Genomic DNA, 23,098 nt, shown 5'->3' with positions numbered 1-23,098 from the left:
CTGGGAACTTCCATATGCTGCAGATGCAGCCTAAAAACAAAACAAAAACCTCTACTTTATACTATCCCCTCAAAGTCTAACACTTTCCTTTTTTCCCTCTGTTTTTATCATTTTATAACATCTAAATTCTCCCTTGATTATTTCAACAAATTCAAATCATAAATATTCCTGAGGAGCCAAAATTAAAATCTACATTAAAAGTCAACATTTCCAATCTAATTCAGTTCAAAAATTTTTCATCTTTTGAACATTCTAAATGTCTGCTATCTTATTATTCATTTGGTAGCTATTTTCACATTTTACTGATACCTTTTCAAATGTATATGCCACATAATTGTTTGTGTTTTACAGTCAAAGGCTAGGGCCAAATCTTATATTTCTATATTTCAGTGTCTAGCATAATGCTTTTTCCACAGCATGCACGAATATTTAGATAAAACAAGTCTTAGTAAGAATATACTTAAGAAATATATAGTTAAGTACATGATTTACCTAATTCAACACACCACATATTGAGAAATTACATTTTGAAAAATTACAGAATCTGATCCAAAGTAATCATTCTAAAACAATGTGTTTTTTATATAGTTGGAATCTTACCTTCAGCAGAATGGCGGGATTGATGCAGATTGATTTGTTCCTTGCTTTTATCCTTTTCTATAGAAAATCCTGAATTGTCAAAAGTTGAATTCAATGTTTCTTTGAAACTTTGTAGATTTACTTTTCCCTTATTAGAATCTGAATTCCTAGCCATATCTATTCTCTTCTTGGAAAATGAGTTTCGTGTGTTTGATTTACAAAGGGGCGTGCTCACAATTTTTTCTCCTACTGGCAAAGAAAATTGAGAATAACCAGGGGATGTACCTTTCTTATTTTTTGCAGCACTCATTGGAAAACACGTTAAAGTTGGATTCTGCTTATCTTCACTTGATGGGTTAGTAACACTTATGCTCATAGAACTATCAACTTGGTCTCTTGGTATTGCTGCTTGATGTGAAACACAATTTGCATCACTTATCTCCTTAATATCTAAATGCCTTCCAGGTAGATCATCTGAAACTTTATTCTTATTTGTATCTGATGCATGTTCTAATATTTCATCATCAGAATCTGGACTACAAAATCCTAAGTCAAATGTAACAGAAAATAAATACTTAGAGCAGTCAAAACCATATTCATCATTCTTCAATTTTTCCTCATGTACATCTCTCAAATCTTCATGTTTCCAACTAACAGTATCACCAATAATTTGATCTTGGGGTTCAGAATTATTGTCTAACAAAAGTTCATCAGAAATTAAGAACTGAGAAACCAGTGCCATTTCATTTACAGCAGTTTTGTCTGACACACATAAAGATTTGCATTTACTATTCAAGGGAGAAAGGCTCACGTCATTGAACTCTGTATCAACATCTTCAAATAATGGTAAACTCTCATCCTGATCAGAATGCAATACTGGGAGGCCATAGTTAGCAATATCAGGATGCTTTTCTTCAACAAAACACTTTGGAGGGCCTGTGTTTATTTGAATATGATTGTTAGATACTAAATTTTCATTTTTAATATCTTTATGTACTATATCATAGTCACAGTAGTTTGGCTCATCAATAATGGTATCATTCGTTGTACCAGAAAGGCAATTTTTTTCAGCAGGAAGAGTAATACATTTAAGTGAACTTAATTCTAAATTCTGTTGAGAATTTACAGCTGAATGTGACATCAAACAGATGGATTGATCATTCTGTAAACACTCTGTGCTGGGTAGAAAAAGCAAGTTCTCAAGTGCAGAACCCTTAGAAATTTCATATTCCAAATTTGAGAGTCCACTGAGGGGAGGAGGGGAATGAGATAAAAATCTCTCTACATTAGTTAGTACCTCTTTTGTTAATAAATGACAATTATAAATTGGGTCATCTGTTCCAGCTACATAAAGTTCATCCTCAAATGGGAAAAATAAGCTAGATGAAAGAGATTTCTCATCGCTGAAACTGTTATAACCAGAATCTGAAAAACTTCCAGTAAATGAACTAGTAGATTTATTTATAAACTGACAATCTGTCAATAAACCACATGACTTATTAGCAACATATTCATTGATAGCCCCTGTGGCAGCAACTTCATCTATATCTGATGCTTTTTTATCATTTAGTAGGTCTACCTGAAAAATATCTTCAGTAGCAGAATTGCCATTAGTATCTAAAGAATCTATGACAACATTCTTATTTTCTTTTTTAGGTTGACCTTTTTTCAGTTCTTTAGAAGCTTTCTTCTTTACAGATGCAATTTTAGTAGGTTTGATATGAGTTTGTTTAAAAATTTCAGCAAATTCTTCATCAGATTCTGTCATCAGGAATGATCTGTCTTGATTTATACTCTTTGGAAATGAAGATTTCTTCTTACTAGTAAAGGCACCATTCTTAGAAATACTAAAGGTTGAGCTAATATCTTCCACTTGTAAATAAGATTTAATTTCCAATTCATAGCTGCATTCTCCCTATAAAGAAGGAAAATGAAAAAGTCACAGGAAAACAAAACAAAACAAAAAAGCCAATTCTAAGAGATGAGTTTCACTCTGTTAAAATATTTTCTAAACAATAATACATTATTCCAATGATTTTCTTTTGTTTGTTTTTTGGCTGCTCCTTGGCATATGGAGGTCCTGTGCTAGTGATCAGATCTGAGCCACAACTGCATCTACACTGCAGCAACACCACCACCAGATCCTTTAACCTACTGTGCCAGGCTAGGGATTGAACCTATATCCTGGTGATGCAAAGATGCCGCCAACTGCATTGCGCCACAGTGGGATCTCTCTCAGGTGATTTTTTTTTATTCTTTAAAAAGTTATTCTGTTAAGTCAAGCAATATTAGAAATGACACTACTGTGAAACTATCTTGAATCAGTTAATATTTTTGTATTCCCAGTACTTAATACGAGACCCATGATAACAATTTGTAAAAGTGCAAATTTATTGAATATATAAAATAAGATTATAAACATTAGGTTTTTTTCACTTTTTTTTTTTTTTTTTTTGTCTTTTTGCTATTTCTTGGGCCACTCCCGCGGCATATGGAGGTTCCCAGGCTAGGGGTCGAATCCGAGCTGTAGCCACCTGCCTACGCCATAGCCACAGCAACGCGGGATCCGAGCCGCGTCTGCAACCTACACCACAGCTCATGGCAACGCCGGATCATTAACCCACTGAGCAAGGGCAGGGACCGAACCCGCAACCTCATGGTTCCTAGTTGGATTCGTTAACCACTGCACCACGACGGGAACTCCTTTTTTCACTTCTAACATTTAATTGAACATTTATTCTAACTTCCTAAAAAGATATTTCAGAAATTAATATATATAAATGAAAAACACATACATATGTTAAATTTACTCTCTTGATGAACGTAAACTAAGAACAGCTTTTAGAATATCTGAAATAACAGGACTTATATTTCTTCTAGGCTGTAGGCTAGAATATACTATTTTTAACCAATTTCCTAAGAACTCTTATAGTGAATTTCCAAATTTTACCTCTAAATCTAAAACTAGAGACCTCACCACCACTGACGCATCCTTCCCTCTTGCCCATGAATGCCACTTTAGTCAAGATTCCTCTACTATTTAGGGACTTAAGCAGTTAATGCTCCACTTTTTGAACAGTAAATACAATAAATACTAATATAAGAACGTCCATCTACCTGCTAGTATATATGCTCCCCCAAGAAAGAATATTTTATCTGGCTTCTTTACCACAGGGCCTAGAAAACACCACACCATACAGAAGGCATTAAATTATTTGGTGTTCATCTGATGGCACAGGCTTTGTTGCAATCCACAAATAATTACTTTAGTTACTTGTACTAACAAAGAACAGCTAATAATAAAAACAGCAGCTACAATCTATTGCATACTATGTGCCAGTTACTATTGCAATTGCTTTACTTATATTAAATCATTTAATACTCACAACAACCTTGTGAAGAAAGTACTATCATTATCCCCATTTTACAGATGAAACTGAGGCACAAAGATATTAAATTATAGTTGCACGATTACTTAGAAGTAAAGTTGTGACTAATCCAGGCATTTTGGATTTCACAATTCATTCTCCTTCAAAGAAGAATAATGGAGAAACTGTTCAGGGAATTGGTAATTCTCTAAATTACCACCAGGACAAAAGAAATGTGCCAAATGGCCTATACCATGGAGAATATTTTTAATAAATCCCAATCTAACAAGAATCCTAAATTAGCCTTATAAACAGCTTATACAAATCAATCACTATGTTAAAATTTTACTCTGGTCTATCAATATTTACAGATGAACTTCTAATTAGGCCTACTTCTCCTAAGCAGAAAACTAGTTCCTCACTGAGATCACAAGGAGCTATATGGAAAAACAAAACAGTCTAGCTGCGATTATTTATAATTCATATTTCTTATAATAATGACTTCAAATTAAGAAGAATAAAAATTAAGTATTCTAGTTTCACCATCATACCCCAGCAAGAGAAAGTATAGTAGAACCCTACCTCCTCATGTCTCATTCCTTCTATCATTTGCATAATATTTATGAAATGGTGGCATCGATCTGAATGGTTGACTTGATATGTAGGCAAAGGATGATCCTGCCACAGTCTCCATTCACAGAGAGAGAGCTGACGAACTCCAGCTGCTAGTTCTTGAGTCTTGATTAACAATTTTTAACATAATAAAAAAACACATACTTGGATATCAAAGGCTGATTTAAAAAACACTTACTATACAACATAGAACTTCCATATGACCCTGCAATCACACTCTTAGGCATCTATCCGGACAAAACTCTACTTAAAAGAGACACATGCACCTGCATGTTTGTTGCAGCACTATTCACAATAGCCAGGACATGGAAACAACCCAAATGTCCATTGACAGATGATTGGATTAGGAAGATGTGGTATATATACACAATGGAATACTACTCAGCCATAAAAAAGAATGACATAATGGCATTTGCAGCAACATGGATGGAACTAGAGACTCTCAAACTGAGTGAAATGAGTCAGAAAGACAAAGACAAATACCATATGATATCACTTATAACTGGAATCTAATATCCAGCACAAATGAACATTTCCACAGAAAAGAAAATCATGGACTTGGAGAATAGACTTGTGGCTACCTAATGGGAGAGGGAGTGGGAGGGATCGGGGAGCTTGGGCTTATCAGATACAACTTAGAATAGATTTACAAGGAGATCCTGCTGAGTAGCATTGAGAACTATGTCTAGCTACTCATACTGCAACAGAACAAAGGGTGGGGGAAAAAATGTATACATGTAAGAGTAACTTGGTCCCCATGCTGTACAGCGGGAAAAAATAAAAAAAAATTTAAAAATTTAAAAAAATAAAAAATAAAATACTTAATATACAGATAATCCACTACTGTAAACAATTTTAATTCATTTAAAATTTTTAATTCATTTAAATTATTTAATTAATTTTAATTTTTTAATTTTTAATTAAATTTTAATTCATTTAATTCATTTAAATTTTAATTCATTTAAAATTTCAGAAGAAAAAAGAAAAAAAATTCATAAAGTAACAAGATGCCCTTTTAAATATATTTTTAGGAGTTCCCGTTGTGGCTCAGCAGTCGTGAACCTGACTAGTATCCATGAGGACGCAGGTTTGTTCCCTGGCCCCTCTCAGTGGGTTAAGGTCTGGCGTTGCCTGAGCTGTGGTGTAGGCCACTGACACAGCTCAGATCCCAAGTTGCAGTGGCTGTGGCATGAGCCGGAGGCTACAGCTCTGTTTCTGTCCTTAGCCTGGCAACTTCTGTATGCCATGGGGGCAGCCCTAAAAAGACCAAAAAAAAAAAATTACCTTGTACAAAGATGCTCATGATTTTATACTGAAAAAGCATATTAGTAATACACTGAAAATAATTCTAAAACAAGACAGGGAAATAGCCAAACAAAGCATGGTATATTGCAGAATAATATAACAACTATACGCATTATACCTACATAGAAATGTTCATACGCAGAAAGTAATAAAGAAAAGTCAGAACTTATGTAAATATATTACAGTCTGTAAAAATATATATACAATAAGGAATATAAGAAAATTATTAGTTTTACCGGGTTAGATTTAATATTCTTTTTTAGACTGCTTAATTACATTCTTAGTTTTTACATTAGGTTGACATTCTGATCATGGACATACATTCTCTTTACTCCCAAAGCTATTACATAATCACTATAAAAAGTGTCTAGAACATGTTCAACTTACTGGTCTGTTCTCCTCACTCTGTAAAGATAGAAACTGAACTTGAGGCAATACTATTTCCTTAATTTCATCACTGTCTCTTAATCTGTATCGTCTGCTCCATAACTGAAATTCTTCCTTTGATAAAAACCAATCTTTCTTCAAATGATTTTGCCTCATTCCTGTAAGTTCAAAAAAAATTGAAAAGAGGTGTAAAAAAATATGCTAGGCAAACACAAAATACATGACATCAACTCAAACTCTCTATTTATGTCTACTTTTTTCTCCTAAGCCACTGATTTTATTTTTTAAAATTAGTTTTCTAAGTATAATCACTCTGGTTATCACTTCCTGCTTCCACATATCTCCTAAATTCATCTCACCACTTTGAAAGTAGTAGTGCACCCTTCTGTATAGAGCTAACTTTGGTAATGACTTCATTAACAAAATAGCACCAGATAGCTAGGCTCTCAGACTCTCCATTTTGTTGTCTAAGACATGTCAGGAAACACTTTACAAGTGAAAACTAGTATCATAACCTATTATAATAGTATCATAAAAGTCACCTGAAACTGGTGGTGGGGCAGGGAGTGGAAGGGTGGAAAGGGAGGAGAGAGAGATGCCAAGACTAAAAAAGGTTTTTAGCTTAAGTCTCAAATGAGGTAGGTAGGGTAATGGTTGAAAGAGGGCAGGAAAGACTAACTTGGGAACCTTTTCTAAAATAAGAGGTTTGAACTAGGTCATCTCTCAGATCCCTTTCAGATATAGCAAGCTGAGGCGCTAAGACTTTTATTTTTTTTATTTATTTTTTTTTTATTTGCATGGAAATTTTTTTATTTTTATTTTTTTTATAATTTTTTTTATTTTCCCACTGTACAGCAAAAAATATGGAACGCTTCACGAATTTGCGTGTCATCCTTGCGCAGGGGCCATGCTAATCTTCCAACTTTAGTATATGTGCTGCCGAAGCGAGCACTAAGACTTTTAAAATAGAAAGGTATTCCTTTCTCCTAGCCACTTTAAACAAATTCAGACCTCTAACCCCAAATGAATTATATAGTAATATATAGAAGATTATAAATCACCTATAATGAAAAAAATAAAAATCATAAAAATTTAAAAAAAAATTTATGGAGTTCCCCTCGTAGCTTAGCAGTTAAGGAACCCAGCTAGCATCCATGTGGCTCAGATCCCCTATTGCTGTGGCTCTGGTGTAGGCTGCCAGCCACAGCTCCAATTGGACCCCTAGCCTGGGAACCTCCATATGCCGTGGGTATGGCCCTAAAAAAAAAAGACAAATATATATAAATAAATATTTTTAAAACTTTTAAAAGAAGATTATATATATATATATATATATATATATATTCACTATCATGGCAAAACAAATCATTGACACTTGAAATATCATAGGGAATAGAAGAAAAGGGCACAGAAAAATGAACATAAGCTAATATTATCTCAATTTTTTAAAAAAGGACAGGTTCTAGGAGCTTCCGTCATGGTACAGCAGAAATGAATCAGACTAGGAATCATGAGGTTACAGGTTCGATCCCTGGCCTTGCTCAGTGGGTTAAGAATCTGGCATTGCCGTCAGCTAGGTGTAGGTCACAGATGAGGCTCAGATCCTGCACTGCTGTGGGGTGGGCCGGCAGCTATAGCTCCAATGAGACCCCTGGCCTGGGAACCTCCATATGCCGTGGGTGGGGACCTAAAATGCCCAAAAAAAAAAAAAAAAAGGACAGGTTCTAGAATTTTACCATCCATCCCCAGTAACTTTTTACAAATAATCATCAAACGTATGATTAACATTTATAAAAATAAAATGATCACTAAGAAAAATTTATGCCAACCTAATGAAGTTTTGATGCTACTGTTAAACAAATTCAAGAGAATTTAAAATATATACTATCTTTTCATTTTAACCAAAAATTGGGCAAAGACTCATGACAGGTAGGTATAGTTCTATTAAGTGGATTTACATCAGGTTTAAAAGTCATATCCAAAACATACTGATTAATGGCCCTGAGTTAAGGGAAAGAACATTAACAAATTTAAGTGAGTCCAAAGCAGGTGACTAGGACGGAAACTTCATGGTATGAACACCAGTAGAACAAACTTGAGAGATACTATCCTTAAATACATAAAGAACTGCCACCTAGGCAAACCAGAGATCAAAACCATTTTTTGTAACTAGAAGCTGTGGACAAAGAAAATCACCAGCCATTTCAGTAAACAAAGGATATTAAGACATCAGCCATTGCAGCTGCCTGGAGGGGGCTTTAGGATAGAGGAAAATAGGATATTGGTCCTAATTAGCTGAGCTTAATATCAAAAGAATAATTTCAGTGAGCTCAGACTTTTGCATCTTTCCATACATAAAAATTACACTAAAATGATTAATTTGAAATGTCTATTTTGTGATTAGCAGGAATCTTTTGATGTTCAACTACTAGTTTTGTTTTTTGTGTTTTTTTTCCCAGCAAAACACCTCCCATACCTCTTTGGAACAGTCCTTCAGAACTATCTGAGAGGCTAATTCCTGGCCTATAGTTTTCAGTAATGCCCTGAATAAAACATAATTCTCAACTTACAGGGGGTGGGTGGGGGTGTGTGGGGGTGTGTGTTTTCTTCAGTTAACAAAACCAAAACTAAATTGATGAGAAAAAGTTACAGATTTTTTTCAACAAAAGGATTCTTCCATTGTTCTCTTCAACAATGGAATGAACCTTTATAAAAGAAGAGAATTTCCAAGAGTGTGGCTCAGTGGTTAATGAATCTGACTAGAAACCATGAGGTTTTGGGTTCATTCCCTGGCCTCACTCAGTGGGTTAAGGATCCGGCATTACTGTGACCTGTAGTGTAGGTCGAAGATGTGGCTCAGATCCCACGTTTCTGTGGCGCTGGCATAGGCCGGAGCTACAGCTCCGATTAGACCCCTAGCCTGGGAACCTCTATATGCTGTGAGTGTGGCCCTAGAAAATACCAAAAAAAAAAAAAAAAAAAAAAAGAAGAGAATTTCCAGAGTTCTTGCTATGGTGCAGTGAGTTAGGAACCCAACTGCAGGACTTGGTCACTTCAGAGGCTGAGGGTTCAACCTGGCCAAGGAATTTCCATATGCCCCTGGCGTTGCCATTTAAAAAAAAAAAAAAAAAAAGAATGCAATTTCCATTAACAGAGATGTTCTATTTGAGGCTGAGTACACATTTAATAAGAATGTTGCAGAAAACATTCCTACCTTGACAGGTAAGTGCATAAGATGACCCTCAAGATTTCTTCCAAATTTCAGTATATAGCTACATGATTTTATGACTCTTTAGAAGCCTTCCTTAAAGATTAAGTAAAAGGAGTTCCCGTCGTGGCTCCGTGGCTAACAAACCCAACTAGGATCCATGATAATGCGGGTTCCATCCCTGGACTCACTCAGTGGATTAAGGATCTGGTGTTGCTGTGAGCTGTGGTATAGGTCACAGACAAGGCTTGGATCCCAAGTTGCTATGGCTCTGGAGTAGGCCTGAGGCTACAGCTCCAATTCAATACCTAGCCTGGAAACCTCTATATGCTGCAGGTGTGGCCCTAAAAAGACAAAAAGAAAAAAAAAAAAGATTAAGTAAAATTCAAAAGAGAAACTTTGTTTCTCATTTTTAAAGTGCTAATATTTCAAGACATTTTCTTGATATCATCAAAATCCCTGAAGTTCTTAAGCTAGCAACACTCTGATTACTATACAAAACCAAAGGATTTGTTTCTCACCTTCTCAATATAACCAATAACTTAGTCTAACTTCACCACTATCTGGTGTAATGGTGGTGAACATCCATAGGGATATCAGTCAGGTTTGTTACCACTGAGCCATGACAGGAACTCTGAGAGAGAGAAGTTTTATTATTTCTTTGTATAAAGGCAACACAAATGGCTACCTCAATTACTTGGTGAATGTATAGCAAATGCTGCTGTCCTTTTATATGAGGACAAGTTACTTTTAATCTTAAGAATATGTATATAAAGGATTGCAACTGGTTGAGAGAATGAATAGGGTAAAATTTTCTTTCTGTCTTTGTATTATCTTAGTGGATTGTTTACAATGCACATTGTAATATGGCTTAATGCTTATTCAATATTAAAACTATTTTCTTTCTTTTCTATATTTTGTAAAGAGGATTCTCTGGGTTGGTAGGATAGGATATTATTAATTTTCCCAACAGAGTTTCCTTCACTCTGTACTGCCAGTGTCTCCTTTCTAATCTCTTATCCTTTCCAAAGTAAACAATCATAACATCCTAGAATGTATACTGACTTTCTTAAAGAAGAAATATATCAGCATATGACCTTCTAATGAACAATAAGAAAACAAACGTATGCCTCAAATGCAAAAAAAAAAAAGTAATTTTTTGTCTTTTTGTCTTTTGCGGGCCACACCTGTGGCATATGGAGGTTCCCAGGCTAGGGGTCCAATCGGAGCTGTAGCTGCCAGCCTACACCACAGCCACAGCAACGCCAGATTTGAGCCGTGTCTGCGACCTACACCACAGCTCATGGCAACGCCAGATCCTTAACTCACTGAGTGAGGCCAGGGATCGAACCTGCAACCTCATGGTTCCTAGTTGGATTCGTTAACCACTGTTAACCACTGCGCCACGACGGGAACTCCCAAATGCAAAAATTCTTATTTACCATTCATAGAGGAAAAGATAGATGACTTTCGTTGCAAGTTCCAAGAAGTCTTCTCTTGTTCATAGACACCAGGTGCAATGAACATCTTATGTAATTGTGGACTGATTCCTTCAGGAACCATTCGTGGACTTCCTTGGTAAAAATGAAGGACCTGCTTGTTACCTGAAATAGCTTTATAAATACTTCTTTTGTTGGACTGACTTTGATTATAAGTCTGCAAAAACAAACAAATGTCAAATCACATTATTTCTATAATAATCACCTAGCCCCAACAAGCAACTATTATATTAATCTGAGTTTATTCTAAACAGTAAATTAAAGCCTGATCCACTTAAATACTTGGAGAATAGATTATCTGTTGTCTCAGAGTTCCTGCTGTGGTACAGTGGGTTAAGAATCCAACTGCAGCAGCTCAGTTTGCTGTGGAGGCACAGATTTAATCCAGGCCCAGCACTGTGGGTTAGAGGATCCAGCATTGTCACAGCTGCAGTGTAGGTTGTCCCTGTGGCTCGGTTTCAATCCCTAGCCAGAAACTTCCATATGCCTCAGGGCGGCCACTAAATAAAGAAAGAAAAAAATCTCTCATCTTAAATTTGAAGTCTGTACAATTTACTCTTGATGAAACGTTTCAAAATTTATCACTATAGGGAGTTCCCATCGTGGCGTAGGGGAAATGAACCCGACTAGTATCCATGAGGATGCAGGTTCGATCCCTGGCCTCACTCAGTGAGTTAAGGATTCAGCATTGCTGTGAGCTGTGATACAGGTCACAGACACAGCTTGGATGCCATGTTGTTGTGGCTGTGGTACAGGCTGGCAGCTGCAGCTCCAATTCGACCCCTAGCCTTGGAAATTCCATATACCACACCTGTGGCCCTAAAAAGCAAAAAAAAAAAAAAAAAACAAAAACAAAAAACACCCCCCCCCCAAAAAAAAAAACCATTTATGATAAAAGCTTAGCTGTACAAAGGAAATCTATCTTTTTTTGTTGTTGTCACAGCTGCACCTGAAGGATATGGAAGTTCCTAGGCTAGGAGTCGAATCAGAGCTGCACCCGAGGCCTATACCACAGCCACAGCAACACTGGATCTGAGCTGCAACTGCAACCTATGCTAAAGCTTGCAGCAACACCTGATCCTTAACCCACTGAGCAAGGCCAGGGATTGAACCCACATCCTATGGAGACTACCCTTAGCTTAGGTTAGGATAGGTCCTTAACCTGCTGAGAACTCCTACAAATGAAATCTTTTATTTAGAATCTTGCTATATTTGAACAAGTCTGATATCTATATACATAAGCATAAATTAAAAAAAAATACTATTCTCTTACTTCATCTTGTTACTTCATCTCTAAGTGTCAGTTTTCTTTAACTGTATACAACAAGAAAAGCATTAGTATTGCCCTTACAGGGTTTGTTGACAGGGTTTAAATAAAATAATGTGTTTGAAAAATTTGAAACACTGTCCAAGACAAAGCAGGTACTCATTAAATGTGGACCATTATGACAACAGATAAGATAACTAACACCTGGAGTTCCCGTCGTGGCTCAGTGGTTAACAAATCTGAAGAGGAACCATGAGGTTGCAGGTTCAATCCCTGACCTTGCTCAGTGGGTTAAGGATCCAGCATTGCCATGAGCTGTGGTGCAGGTCGCAGACGCAGCTTGGATCTGGCATTGCTGTGGCTGTGGCTGTGGCCAGCAAGTGCAGCTCCGATTAGACCTCTAGCCTGGGAATCTCCATATGTGGCAGCAGCCCTAGAAAAGGCAAAAAGACAAAAAAAAAAAAAAAAGAAAGAAAGAAAACTAACAGCTGACTACTGACTAGAAAGGTTAAGTGATTTGCCTAAGGTTATACAATTAATTAAAATCCAATTCCACTCAGTGATAATACACAGGCTTTTAAGTGCTGCCAGATATTTCATTTACTGGGATCATTTTCTAGACAAACTATATGTTACATAAGAATATGCTATAATCACATAAAAATGCTGGGGGAAAAGAAATTCATTTTTCAAGATGATTTTTTTAAAGAGTTTATAAAACATTTGAAATCCATTTTTTAAAAGTATCATAATTAATGAAAAAAATCTTTAATGTGAAACTATTTACTTAGCCACAGAAACAGTCCCACTGATTTACAAAAGTTAGTTAATTTAATACTTTAGTGTACAAACACAAAATCATATTATTTACAACATCTTATTTAGGAAGGCTTGTCACTCAAGATTATAACGAAGTATGAATATCATTCAAGTCCCTTATCACTTAGAATAGGCATGAGCAAACTTTTCTGTTAAGGGCCAGAAAGTAAATATTTTAGGCTTTGCAAGCTACACTTTACCCCTGATATATACTTTGGTTGGTTGGTTTGTTGATTTAGGTAACTCTTTAAAATGTAAAAACCAGGACTTCTCTTCACCGCTCAGTGGTTAACAAACCCTACCAGGATCCATGAGGATGTAGGTTCAACCCCTGGCCTCACTCCGTGGGCTAAGGATCCAGCGTTGCTGTGAGCTGTGGTGTACGCTGGCAGCTGTAGCTCAATTTGACCCCTAGCCTGGTGACCCCTACACCCCATATGCAGGTGTAGCCCTAAAAAAAAAAAAAGCAATTAAAATGTAAAAACTGGAGTTCCCGTCGTAGCGCAGTGGTTGACGAATCCGACTGGGAACCATGAGGTTGCGGGTTCGGTCCCTGCCCTTGCTCAGTGGGTTAACAATCCGGCGTTGCCGTGAGCTGTGGTGTAGGTTGCAGATGCGGCTCGGATCCCGTGTTGCTGTGGCTCTGGTGTAGGCCGGTGGCTACAGCTCCGATTCGACCCCTAGCCTGGGAATCTCCATATGCCACAAGAGCGGCCGAAGAAATAGCAAAAAGACAAAAAAAAAAAAAAAAAAAAAGTAAAAACCATTCTCAATTCAGTGTAGTTAAAAAAAAAAAGCTAAACACAAAAACAGGGCTTAGAAACAGGGAAATAGTAAGACAAAGTAATACATATTGATTTTTGTATCTAGATGTCTCTAAATTGATACTGAAGTACAAAAATATGCTTCTTTATTTGAATAAAAATTATAAAATTAAATCTGGTCAAAAATTCTCATAATTACAAGAAAAGAACAGGCAGAATCTAATACAAAGGGAAATAAAAATCAATCACAATTACATAGAGATTGTTTGGACTTTGAGTTTTAACAGATTGATATTTGTCTTTAGGCCCTATTTCTCAAATTTCAATTGTCAAATTACGCTTCCCCAAGTCTACTTACACGTTCTTCTCGTCCTTCAGCAAGGATAACAACAATCCTGCCTTGACGTTTGCGGCCAGTTCTACCCATTCGCTGTACAAGACGAATCGGGCTCTTCTGGGCATCAAAGCATATTATAAGATCAACTTCTCCTATATCCAAACCTTCTTCACCAACACAAGTAGAAACCAATGTATTGTAACCACCACTACGAAACTGTTTCACCACCTAAAATTAAAATGATTTTAAAATAACTAGATGCAAGTATAAGAGAACTGAAGATCAAAGCATACTTTTTCTATTTGCCCCAAAATAGTGAAACCAAATTAAAAATTGGATACTATCAAAATACTATCAAATAGGAAAAGAAGCAGCAAAATGGCAACTTAAGCCAAAAGAGACTGTAGTAAAATGCAAAGGGGCCCTAATTCCTTTGCTTTAATAATTGTTGTGATTCCAAAAGCATTTGCTAGCTATTTATATATAAATGAGAAACCAAAGAAGTTATTTTTAGCATCACTAAAAAGGGTGTAAGGCAGGTAAATGACTCAGAGCAATTACTGCTATTTATCATATGCTAGACCTAAAATTATTTTTATAAATTTAACAATAATAGTAAGTTTAATAATTAAACTATTGTTAGCTTAAAGTCAGAATGTTTTATTTCTTCTAGAATTCACACTTTACCTCTTATACTGTCATTCCAGGGACAGGTAGCAGAATATGCTCTCCCAAAACATGACTGTAGGTAGAACATGCTGCCCCAGACTATGCTGCTTTGATATACTGATGATTTTGAACTGTAGGCACTTCAAAATAGCAAATACAGGGAGAGGCTTTCTCTGAACAAAGCTTATCTTTCTAAAAGCAAATCCTCCAAAAGGAACTCAATCATCATAAATCCCTTCTCCAGGAGTTTCACCAACCAGGAAAAATTGAAAAATTCTGTTATCACAAGAAAGGAGACTACAAGTCCACACCACACCCAGGCAAACCTCATCACAAACTATCATACCTCCCATCTTTTCTTTTAAGGCCTGATTCATCTCCCCTAAAAATGATTTACTCTCCCCTGTGCACCTGCCTCCTCTTTCCCCATAAGATGCTATTTAAATCTGAATTCTTAGCCACCTCAGAGAGTTACTCATTTTTTTCCCTAGGTATCTCTCATGCATACATTAGATATACATGCTAATAAGTTTGTTTTTCTCTCCTTAAGCAGTCTTTCATTTCAAGGGTCTCATCTAAGAACTCAGAAGGGTGCAGGGAAAATTTTTTCTCCACTTCCCCAGGATTTCTCTCTTATCAAGTTAATGAAACTATATCAGCATGAGAATCAGTTAAGGAAAAAGTCAACAAACATTTTGAAAAGTTTCCTTAAGCCTTATAAACTTATTTTTCAATGCTCTGAGCCTCAGTTTCACCATATATTCATCAACACCAAGACTGCAGGTTTCTGTACCGTGGAGTAGTAGTAATTAAATAAGATAATGATCAATAGAGAATAGAAACAAAATCGAATAATGGTTTTTCAGTGGAATCAGGGATACTTTCGACTAATGCCTTTACGAATGCCTATTAAAATATAAAAATACCTGAACAAAATAGCTAGTATGGAGGACAGTTATCTGACCTTATATATAAAAGTAAATTTCAGGCTAAAATGTCAGGGAAGTATACATAAAAAGGAAATACGGACTCTACCAAAATACAGATAGCTGTGGACCCATAACAAAAGACCATAAAAAGCCTTTCAAACGCAAATATTCTACTATTCTAGGAGTTCTTCTACGGCTTAACAGGCTAAGGATCTGATGTTGTTACTGCCGAGGCTTGGGTCACTGCTGTGGTGCAGGTCCATGGTCCAGGAACTTCCACATGCCATGAGTGTGGCCAAAGAGAAAAAGGTTTTTTTTTTTTTTAATTCTACCACTCTGTAAGTAATAATAATCACCAGCATTTTTCTTTCTTTTTATAGCCAGACCTACAGCCCATGGAAGTTTTCGGGCCAGGGGCTGAATCAGAGCTATAGCTACTGGCCTACACCACTGCATCTGAGCCACATCTGATACCTGATACCTATGCCTCAATTTGTAGCAACACTGGATCCTTAATCCACTGAGTGAGGCCAGGGATTGAACCCGAAACCTTATGGGTACTAGTCAGGTTCTTAACTCACTGAACCACAGCAGGAACTCCCAACTGTCAGCATTTAAACCCAGATCTCTCTGACTCTACAAACCTATTACCTTAATTCCTAGGTTAGTTTTGTTTTGTTTTGTTTTGTCTTTTTAGGGCCTTACCCAAAGCATATGGAGGTTCCTAGGCTAGGGGTCGAATCGGAGCTGCCTACACCACAGCCACAGCAATGCCAGATCTGAGCAGCGTCTGCAACCTACACCACAGCTCATAAAAATGTTGGATTCCTTAACCCACTGAGCAAGGCCAGGGATCAAAACTGTGTCCTCATGCATGCTAGTCAGATTCATTTTGCTGAGCCACCAGGGAACTCCTTTAAGCTAGTTCTATTATTAAAAACAATAACCTTAGGAATTCTTTAGTGGCCTAAGGATAAGGATTAAGGATTAAGGATTCTGTGTTATCACTGTTGTAGTCTGGTTCAATCCCTGGCCCTGGGAACTTCCATATGCCATGGGTGTGGCCCTAAAAAAAAAAAAGACCAAAAAAAAAAAAAAAAAAAGAATAAAGCCAAGGAAAGACTGACCTAACATTGCCTATATATAACTTAATAAAATAGACGTCCTTTTTTCCTAGTTTTTTTTTTGGTTTGTTTTTTGTTTTTTTGTGTTTTTAGGGCCACACCCTCAGCATATGGAAGTTCCCAGGCTAGGGATAGAATCAGAGCTGCAGCTGCCAGCCTATGCCACAGCCACAGCAATGCCAGATCCAAGCCTCATCTGCTACCAATACCAAAGCTCATGGCAATGCCATATCCTTCACTCGCTTAGTGAGGTCAGGGAGCAAACCCATGTCCTCATGGGTACTAGCCAGGTTTGTTACTGCTGAGTCACAAAGGGAACTCCTACCTAGTTTGTTTTTTTGTTTTTGTTTTTTTTTAAGGATCACAGAGCTAGAATTGTAAAAAAATAATAATAATAATTCTTTGATATAAATAGTTGCCATACCTGGGGTGTAGGCTGCAACTGCGGCTCTGGTCTGATCCCTGGCCTAGGAACTCCATATACCACAGGTGGTCAAAAAGGAAAAAAAATATGTATATAAATAGTTAGTAGATTAATAAAGGATGTCAAAGAACCTCCTTTTTAGTTAACATATATAAACTAAAGTGTTATTAGCCTATGATTGATATTCATTTCCTGGGAGCTTGAAATATAAACATGAACTAGGAGTTGTTTAATTAATCAAAGAAAGGAATAAGTGATTAAAAATCTTCCACCAGGATTTATAATCTATTGATCCTACCATTTTTCTCTGCTTATATTCCACTCCCTTGCTCCTCTCCCACTCCATGTTTCTCTGACCAAACTGCAGCCCTGACTATATCTCACTTTCTATGTGGTCTGAGCCTGCATTAATGCAGTTGAAAATGGCTACAGGAAAACACCAACCATGCTGACTAGTTTCACTTTAAACTCCTATCTCACTTTGAGTGACCTTAGTGCTATCTGAAAATCACGTTATATTTCCCCCATTCATTCACTCTCCCCATTCTGATAACTGTTTCCTACTCACACCTCTCTGATCAAACTTCTAACATTTCTTCCCCATCCTCACACTCAGTTAGTGACAAGACAAAAATTGAGCAATCAAAAAAGACCTTCGACAAGGTTTCACTGCCACATCCACCTACCCACCTCTACCTGTGCCTGTACAATTCACCTTCCCTCCTATTGTTCTGAGCAAATGATCCATATTCTAAACTGAGGTCACCTCCCATAGTTTTGTACTAGACCCCATCCTTTTCTCTCATTTATTCAAAGATCACCACAGAAATACCCTTCTCTCTGCCCTATCATCAATTTTTCTTTCTCAACTGATCATTCCTAAAGCATACAAGTATACTATTACATAGCTCAGCACAAAACAAACAAAAAAACTACTTCCATGTATGCGCCCCTTTACAGTAATAATCCTTGAAAGACTTGTATACTTGCCATCTCTACTCTTCTCAATGGTGCACTGTCCCTCTATTCCACTGAAAATGGTCTTTTCAAGGTCATCTGCCTCCTCATCTCTTAAACCAATACTCGATTCCCATGTATATGACCTATCAGCAGCATTTATATATTTAGTCATTTCTTCCCCCACATTTGGCCCAAATATACCACACTCTTCTGGGTCTTTCTCCTATTTCACTAGCCACTTATTCTGATTCCTTAGGGAATCATAATCATTGCTACCTCCCATAAAAATGAAGTATCCCAGGGCTCAGTGTTTGGACATCTTCTCTATCCCAATTCAATCACTTGGCAATTTCATCCGGTCTCATCTACACGGTGATGATTCCCAAGTATATATTTTTGGGAGTTCCCATCCTGGCTCAGTGGTTAAGCAATCCAACTAGGAACTATGAGGATCGGGTTCAATCCCTGGCCTCGCTCAGTGGGTTAAGGATCCGGCATTGACAAAAAAAAAAAAAAAAAGGAACCAAGTATATATTTTTTATAAACCCTTGAACCTGTGAACCCAAGACTTACATATTCATTCAATTGTTCATTCAACATCTCTACTTGATGTTTATTTTTATTTTTTTAAATTTTTTTGTCTTTTTGCCATTTCTTGGGCCGCTCCTGTGGCATATGGAGGTTCCCAGGCTAGGGGTCGAATCGGAGCTGTAGCGGCCGGCCTACGCCAGAGCCACAGCAACATGGGATCCGAGCCGCGTCTGCAACCTACACCACAGCTCACGGCAACGCCGGATCGTTAACCCACTGAGCAAGGGCAGGGATCGAACCCGCAACCTCATGGTTCCTAATTGGATTCGTTAACCACTGCGCCACAACGGGAACTCCCTACTTGATGTTTAAAATAGTGGTACTCAGGAGTTCCCACTGCAGCACAGAGGGTTAAGGATACGGCGCTCTCTCTGCAGCAGCTCAGGTCACAGCTGCAGCTTGAATTTGATCCCTGGCCCAGGAACTTCCATATGCCACAGCTGCAGTCAAAATAAATTAATTAATAAAATAAAATAGTATTACAAAAAGTGTAGTCCATGAATTATTTATTACTGGTACTGATACCGGTTCACAAACTGTTTGTTACTGCCTGACAAGACTACAAAAATTAAGAATAAGGCTTTAGAAACTTGACAGAGCTACTCTAAATTTGTTGACTCTAATAATTTAAAAAAAAATCTAGAAATGAATTTTTTTCATTAATTTTACTCTTCTAGTAATTTATTTTTTACTGTAGTATTCAAAGGTATCTGTCTGTGACGTATTAGCAAGAAATAAACTGGTCCTCTATCAGTTTTGACAGTTTAAAAGCCATTAATCTCAGAAGCATGCCAAAGTTAATTTGTCCAAAACTAAGCTAATATTCTCTACAAAACTTGCCTTTCCTGCAATCTTATCCACCTTAGTTAATAGCCAACTCGTTCTAGTTGCTCAGGTCAAAAACATTGGAATTAGCCTTCACACTCCTTTATCTCACATCCCACTCTAATTTGTCAGTAAGTCCTGCCAGTTTGACCTTCGAAATATATTCAGAGTCCAATCATTTCTCACAACCTTCTCCGCTACCACTGAAGTCCCAGCCACACTCATCTTTACTTGAATTATTATAGTAAGTCTTCCTATTGGTTTTCCTATTTCCACCCTTTGCCCCCTATAGTTTATTCTTAAAATAGCAGCCAGTGTGATTCTTTTAAAGTATCAATCAGGCCATGACCTTTTGCTCCAAATTCTCCAAGGGCTTCCTGTCATCTGACTCAGAGTAAAAGCCAAAGTCATTAAAGTGGAAGTGACCTATAAGGCCCCAAAGAATCTCACCCCCAACTTCCACTCCCACTTCACCATTTCTAAATAAAAGAATAATTCCATTGCAATTATTTGTATGAAAGCTTACTTCAGAATAAAACTGCTGTTATGAAAGCAATCATGTACAGGAGTAATAAAAAAGGTTGTTACTATAGCCTACATAAAAATATTATTGATAAATGCGAGTAAAAGACAAAGTCAAGGAGTTCCCATTGAGGCTCAGCAGGTTAAGAACCCGACTAGTATCCATGAGGATGCAGGTTTGATCCCTCGCCTTGTGTAGTAGGTTAAGGATCCAGCATTGCCACAAGCTGCAGCGAAGGTTGCAGATGCAGCTTGGATCTGGTATTGCTGTGGCTGTGGCATAGGTAGGTGGCGGCAACTCCAATATAACCCCTAGCCTGAGAACTTCCATATGCCAAAACAAAAACAAAAACAAAAACACAGAGTCAATTAAATCTATAAGGATTCTTATGGTAACTGACAAACTCAGGAAATGACTTTAGGTACTAATGAAATTGGTCAGGGGTCAGGTTAGGTACTATGGGTATTTCAAAATACTTGACATCTTGGGCAAAAATATACTTCATTTTTCATTCACATTTAAACATTAACATTATTAATATCACCCACTAGATGCCTAAACCTTTAAAGTACTTATTAGATGTGACATAAGGAAAAATGTTACATTCAGACTTAGGAAAACTTCCTAGACTCTCTCCACTAGACCCCATCTGCTTAAACTGACTCCTCTTAGTGCAGTGAGGACTGGTAAAAGAAATATTTAAATAAAAGAATTCCTCATCTATTAATGTTGACAGAATCAAGAAAGGATCTCTCAGTGAATTAGACATTAAAGACATTCCTAACTGCAGCTAATCTGCAAACATCTCTATATAGTTTCTAAAAATCAATAGCCTAAAATTCCCAAAAAAACTTATCACAGCACTCAGAAAATTTACGACCTCTATTCAGAGCATACAGCTACCTTAAATACCACCATGGCTTCCTCTGACCATATTTTTAACAGAAAAAAGTGATAAGCTCATTATTTGTGGAATTAACTAAGATGACTTAAATAAATAATAAACATTTAATGAAGGCTCTACAGTACGAGTTCATTTAATGCTTACAAGAGTTGTATGAAGTATCTTTATAGCTAAGGAAAACTGAGATACAGGAAGTAAAGAAACTTATATGTGGAAGAGCCATGATACCAACCTACATAGTATGATTCCAGAGCCTTTCTGCTTAACCGTTATACTTCAAAAAAAAGTTTCAAAACCACAAAAAACACTATTTTCAATCTTTCTAAATATGCCTAGCTTTATTTATATATTTACTATAAAATTATCTTAAGATATAGCCAACTAACCAGTAAGTTAAAACAAGGCCTAAGTGCAAAGCTAATCAATTTTAATTTTATATTCATCATCTCCCAAAATAATTACCTCCAGTTGCTCCTTCTGGGTAAAGCCCTTCATGCTTTTCCCGGAGGCATGGCCAACAAAAGTCATTACTCTAATAATTGGCTGATGCCGCAAAAGCATTTCTGCGATTTCTTGAACACTATCTCGAAATGAAGAGAAGATCATTACTCTGGTCTTGTCACATTTCTTGTCAGACGTGTTTTGAGCTATACAGCAAAAAATACTTTAATTACAACTTTTTAAAAAGCATTTAGATAAGAACTAGTTCAAAAGACAAGCCTGAAACTATATACTGAGTGACAACTGTTTAATAAAAAAGTTTAAGGCACCTTAAACCTTCGCTGGTTTTCCTCCTACCATTTCTAATAATCTTAATAAACTTGGCTTCTTATCTCTCACTGGCTATCATAAAATCAAAACCCGAACAAATAAAAATTACCTCTTGACCAGTCCTTCAATTTATGCATGATGCCTATTATTCCCCTTTTCCTTCTAAATCAGAAGCACAGGACTGCAAAACTCCCACTGATTTTGTAATTCTTCCCTTTCCTTTTTGCTCACTAAAGGCACTATCTTAATCTAGACCATGGTACTCTGTCCCTGAATTACTGATACTTTCAAATTCTCCAAGGAAAACTGCAGTATATACCCTAGAATCAATCACAAAGTTGTAACCCAATGTCTCTTGTGCTTCAGAGGCAGTAGAATAAACAAAACAAGAACATGATTTGGGGGCTGGACCATGTAGTCTCTGGGTGATGCGTGACCATGGTAGTCATTTAATCTCTTTAAGCTTTAGTTTCATTGTATCTAAAATGGACTGAGGAGTTCCTGCTGTGGTACAGTGGGATCAGCACCTTATCTGGAGCGCTGGGACATAGGTATGATCCCCAGCCTAGAACAGAGGGTTAGGGATCTGATATTGTCATAGCATCAGTGTGGGTCATAACTGCAGTTCAGATCTGACCCCTGGCCCAGGAACTCCATGTGCTTTGGGGTGACCAAAAAAGAAAATAATAACAATAATAATAAAAATAAATCAATAAAAAATAAAATGGGCTGAAGTGATGCTTACATGAAATAGTAAATGTAAAGTATGTACATTTGTGTACAGCAATAACTCTAAGTTGTGTGGGTTTTTTGTTATTTTCTTGTTTTTAACCTTGCAAGGGACTCTGACAATCTTTCTTTCTTAAATATGAATTATGTTAATCATCACGTGTGTGCCAGGGACTTCACTAAGCATTTTATATATTAACTCACTTAGTCTTCATAACAACCCAATGAATTAAATGACTTAATAAAGTTAATGTATAATACATAAGGAAAAAGAAGCAGCTGTTGAGGCAAGGAAAATTACTCCAAACAAACTGCCTTTGAATCACCATAGCAACAAGCCTCTACATCTGCCCCTACTCCTGGTCAATAGCTATATACAGTGCAAAGCCTGTCTCTTTCAACGGGCCACAGCCTGCATAGCTTCATTCCACTAAAGCTCCTCTACCAAAGTCATCAATAACTTCTATATTGCCAAACTCAGTG

General features: G+C 36.9%; 1 protein-coding gene and 1 pseudogene across 2 annotated transcripts in view; both read right to left on the bottom strand.

The window, feature by feature from the left end:
- FANCM (FA complementation group M) overlaps positions 1 to 23,098 on the bottom strand; it is a 63,872-nt gene that overhangs the window by 21,493 nt on the left and 19,281 nt on the right. For both annotated transcript variants that reach the window (XM_003480459.5, XM_021101202.2), the window contains 6 exons: positions 21,578 to 21,762; positions 14,188 to 14,394; positions 10,923 to 11,136; positions 6,273 to 6,430; positions 4,530 to 4,685; positions 601 to 2,494 (listed from right to left, as the gene is read on the bottom strand). In XM_003480459.5, the coding sequence (XP_003480507.1) occupies positions 601 to 2,494; positions 4,530 to 4,685; positions 6,273 to 6,430; positions 10,923 to 11,136; positions 14,188 to 14,394; positions 21,578 to 21,762 (2,814 nt within the window). The remainder of the gene's footprint in view (positions 1 to 600; positions 2,495 to 4,529; positions 4,686 to 6,272; positions 6,431 to 10,922; positions 11,137 to 14,187; positions 14,395 to 21,577; positions 21,763 to 23,098) is intronic.
- Positions 7,130 to 7,224, bottom strand: LOC146406908 (U6 spliceosomal RNA; annotated as a pseudogene).

The sequence above is a fragment of the Sus scrofa genome, chromosome 1 (genome assembly GCF_054392235.1).
Source record: "Sus scrofa isolate SSC_HxYL_T2T_F1_AM1 chromosome 1, Sscrofa_HxYL_maternal_Yorkshire_Landrace_v2.0, whole genome shotgun sequence".
NCBI classification, from domain to species: domain Eukaryota; kingdom Metazoa; phylum Chordata; class Mammalia; order Artiodactyla; family Suidae; genus Sus; species Sus scrofa.
Note: the sequence above shows the minus strand (reverse complement) of the source record. Positions and strands in the feature narration are given on the sequence as shown.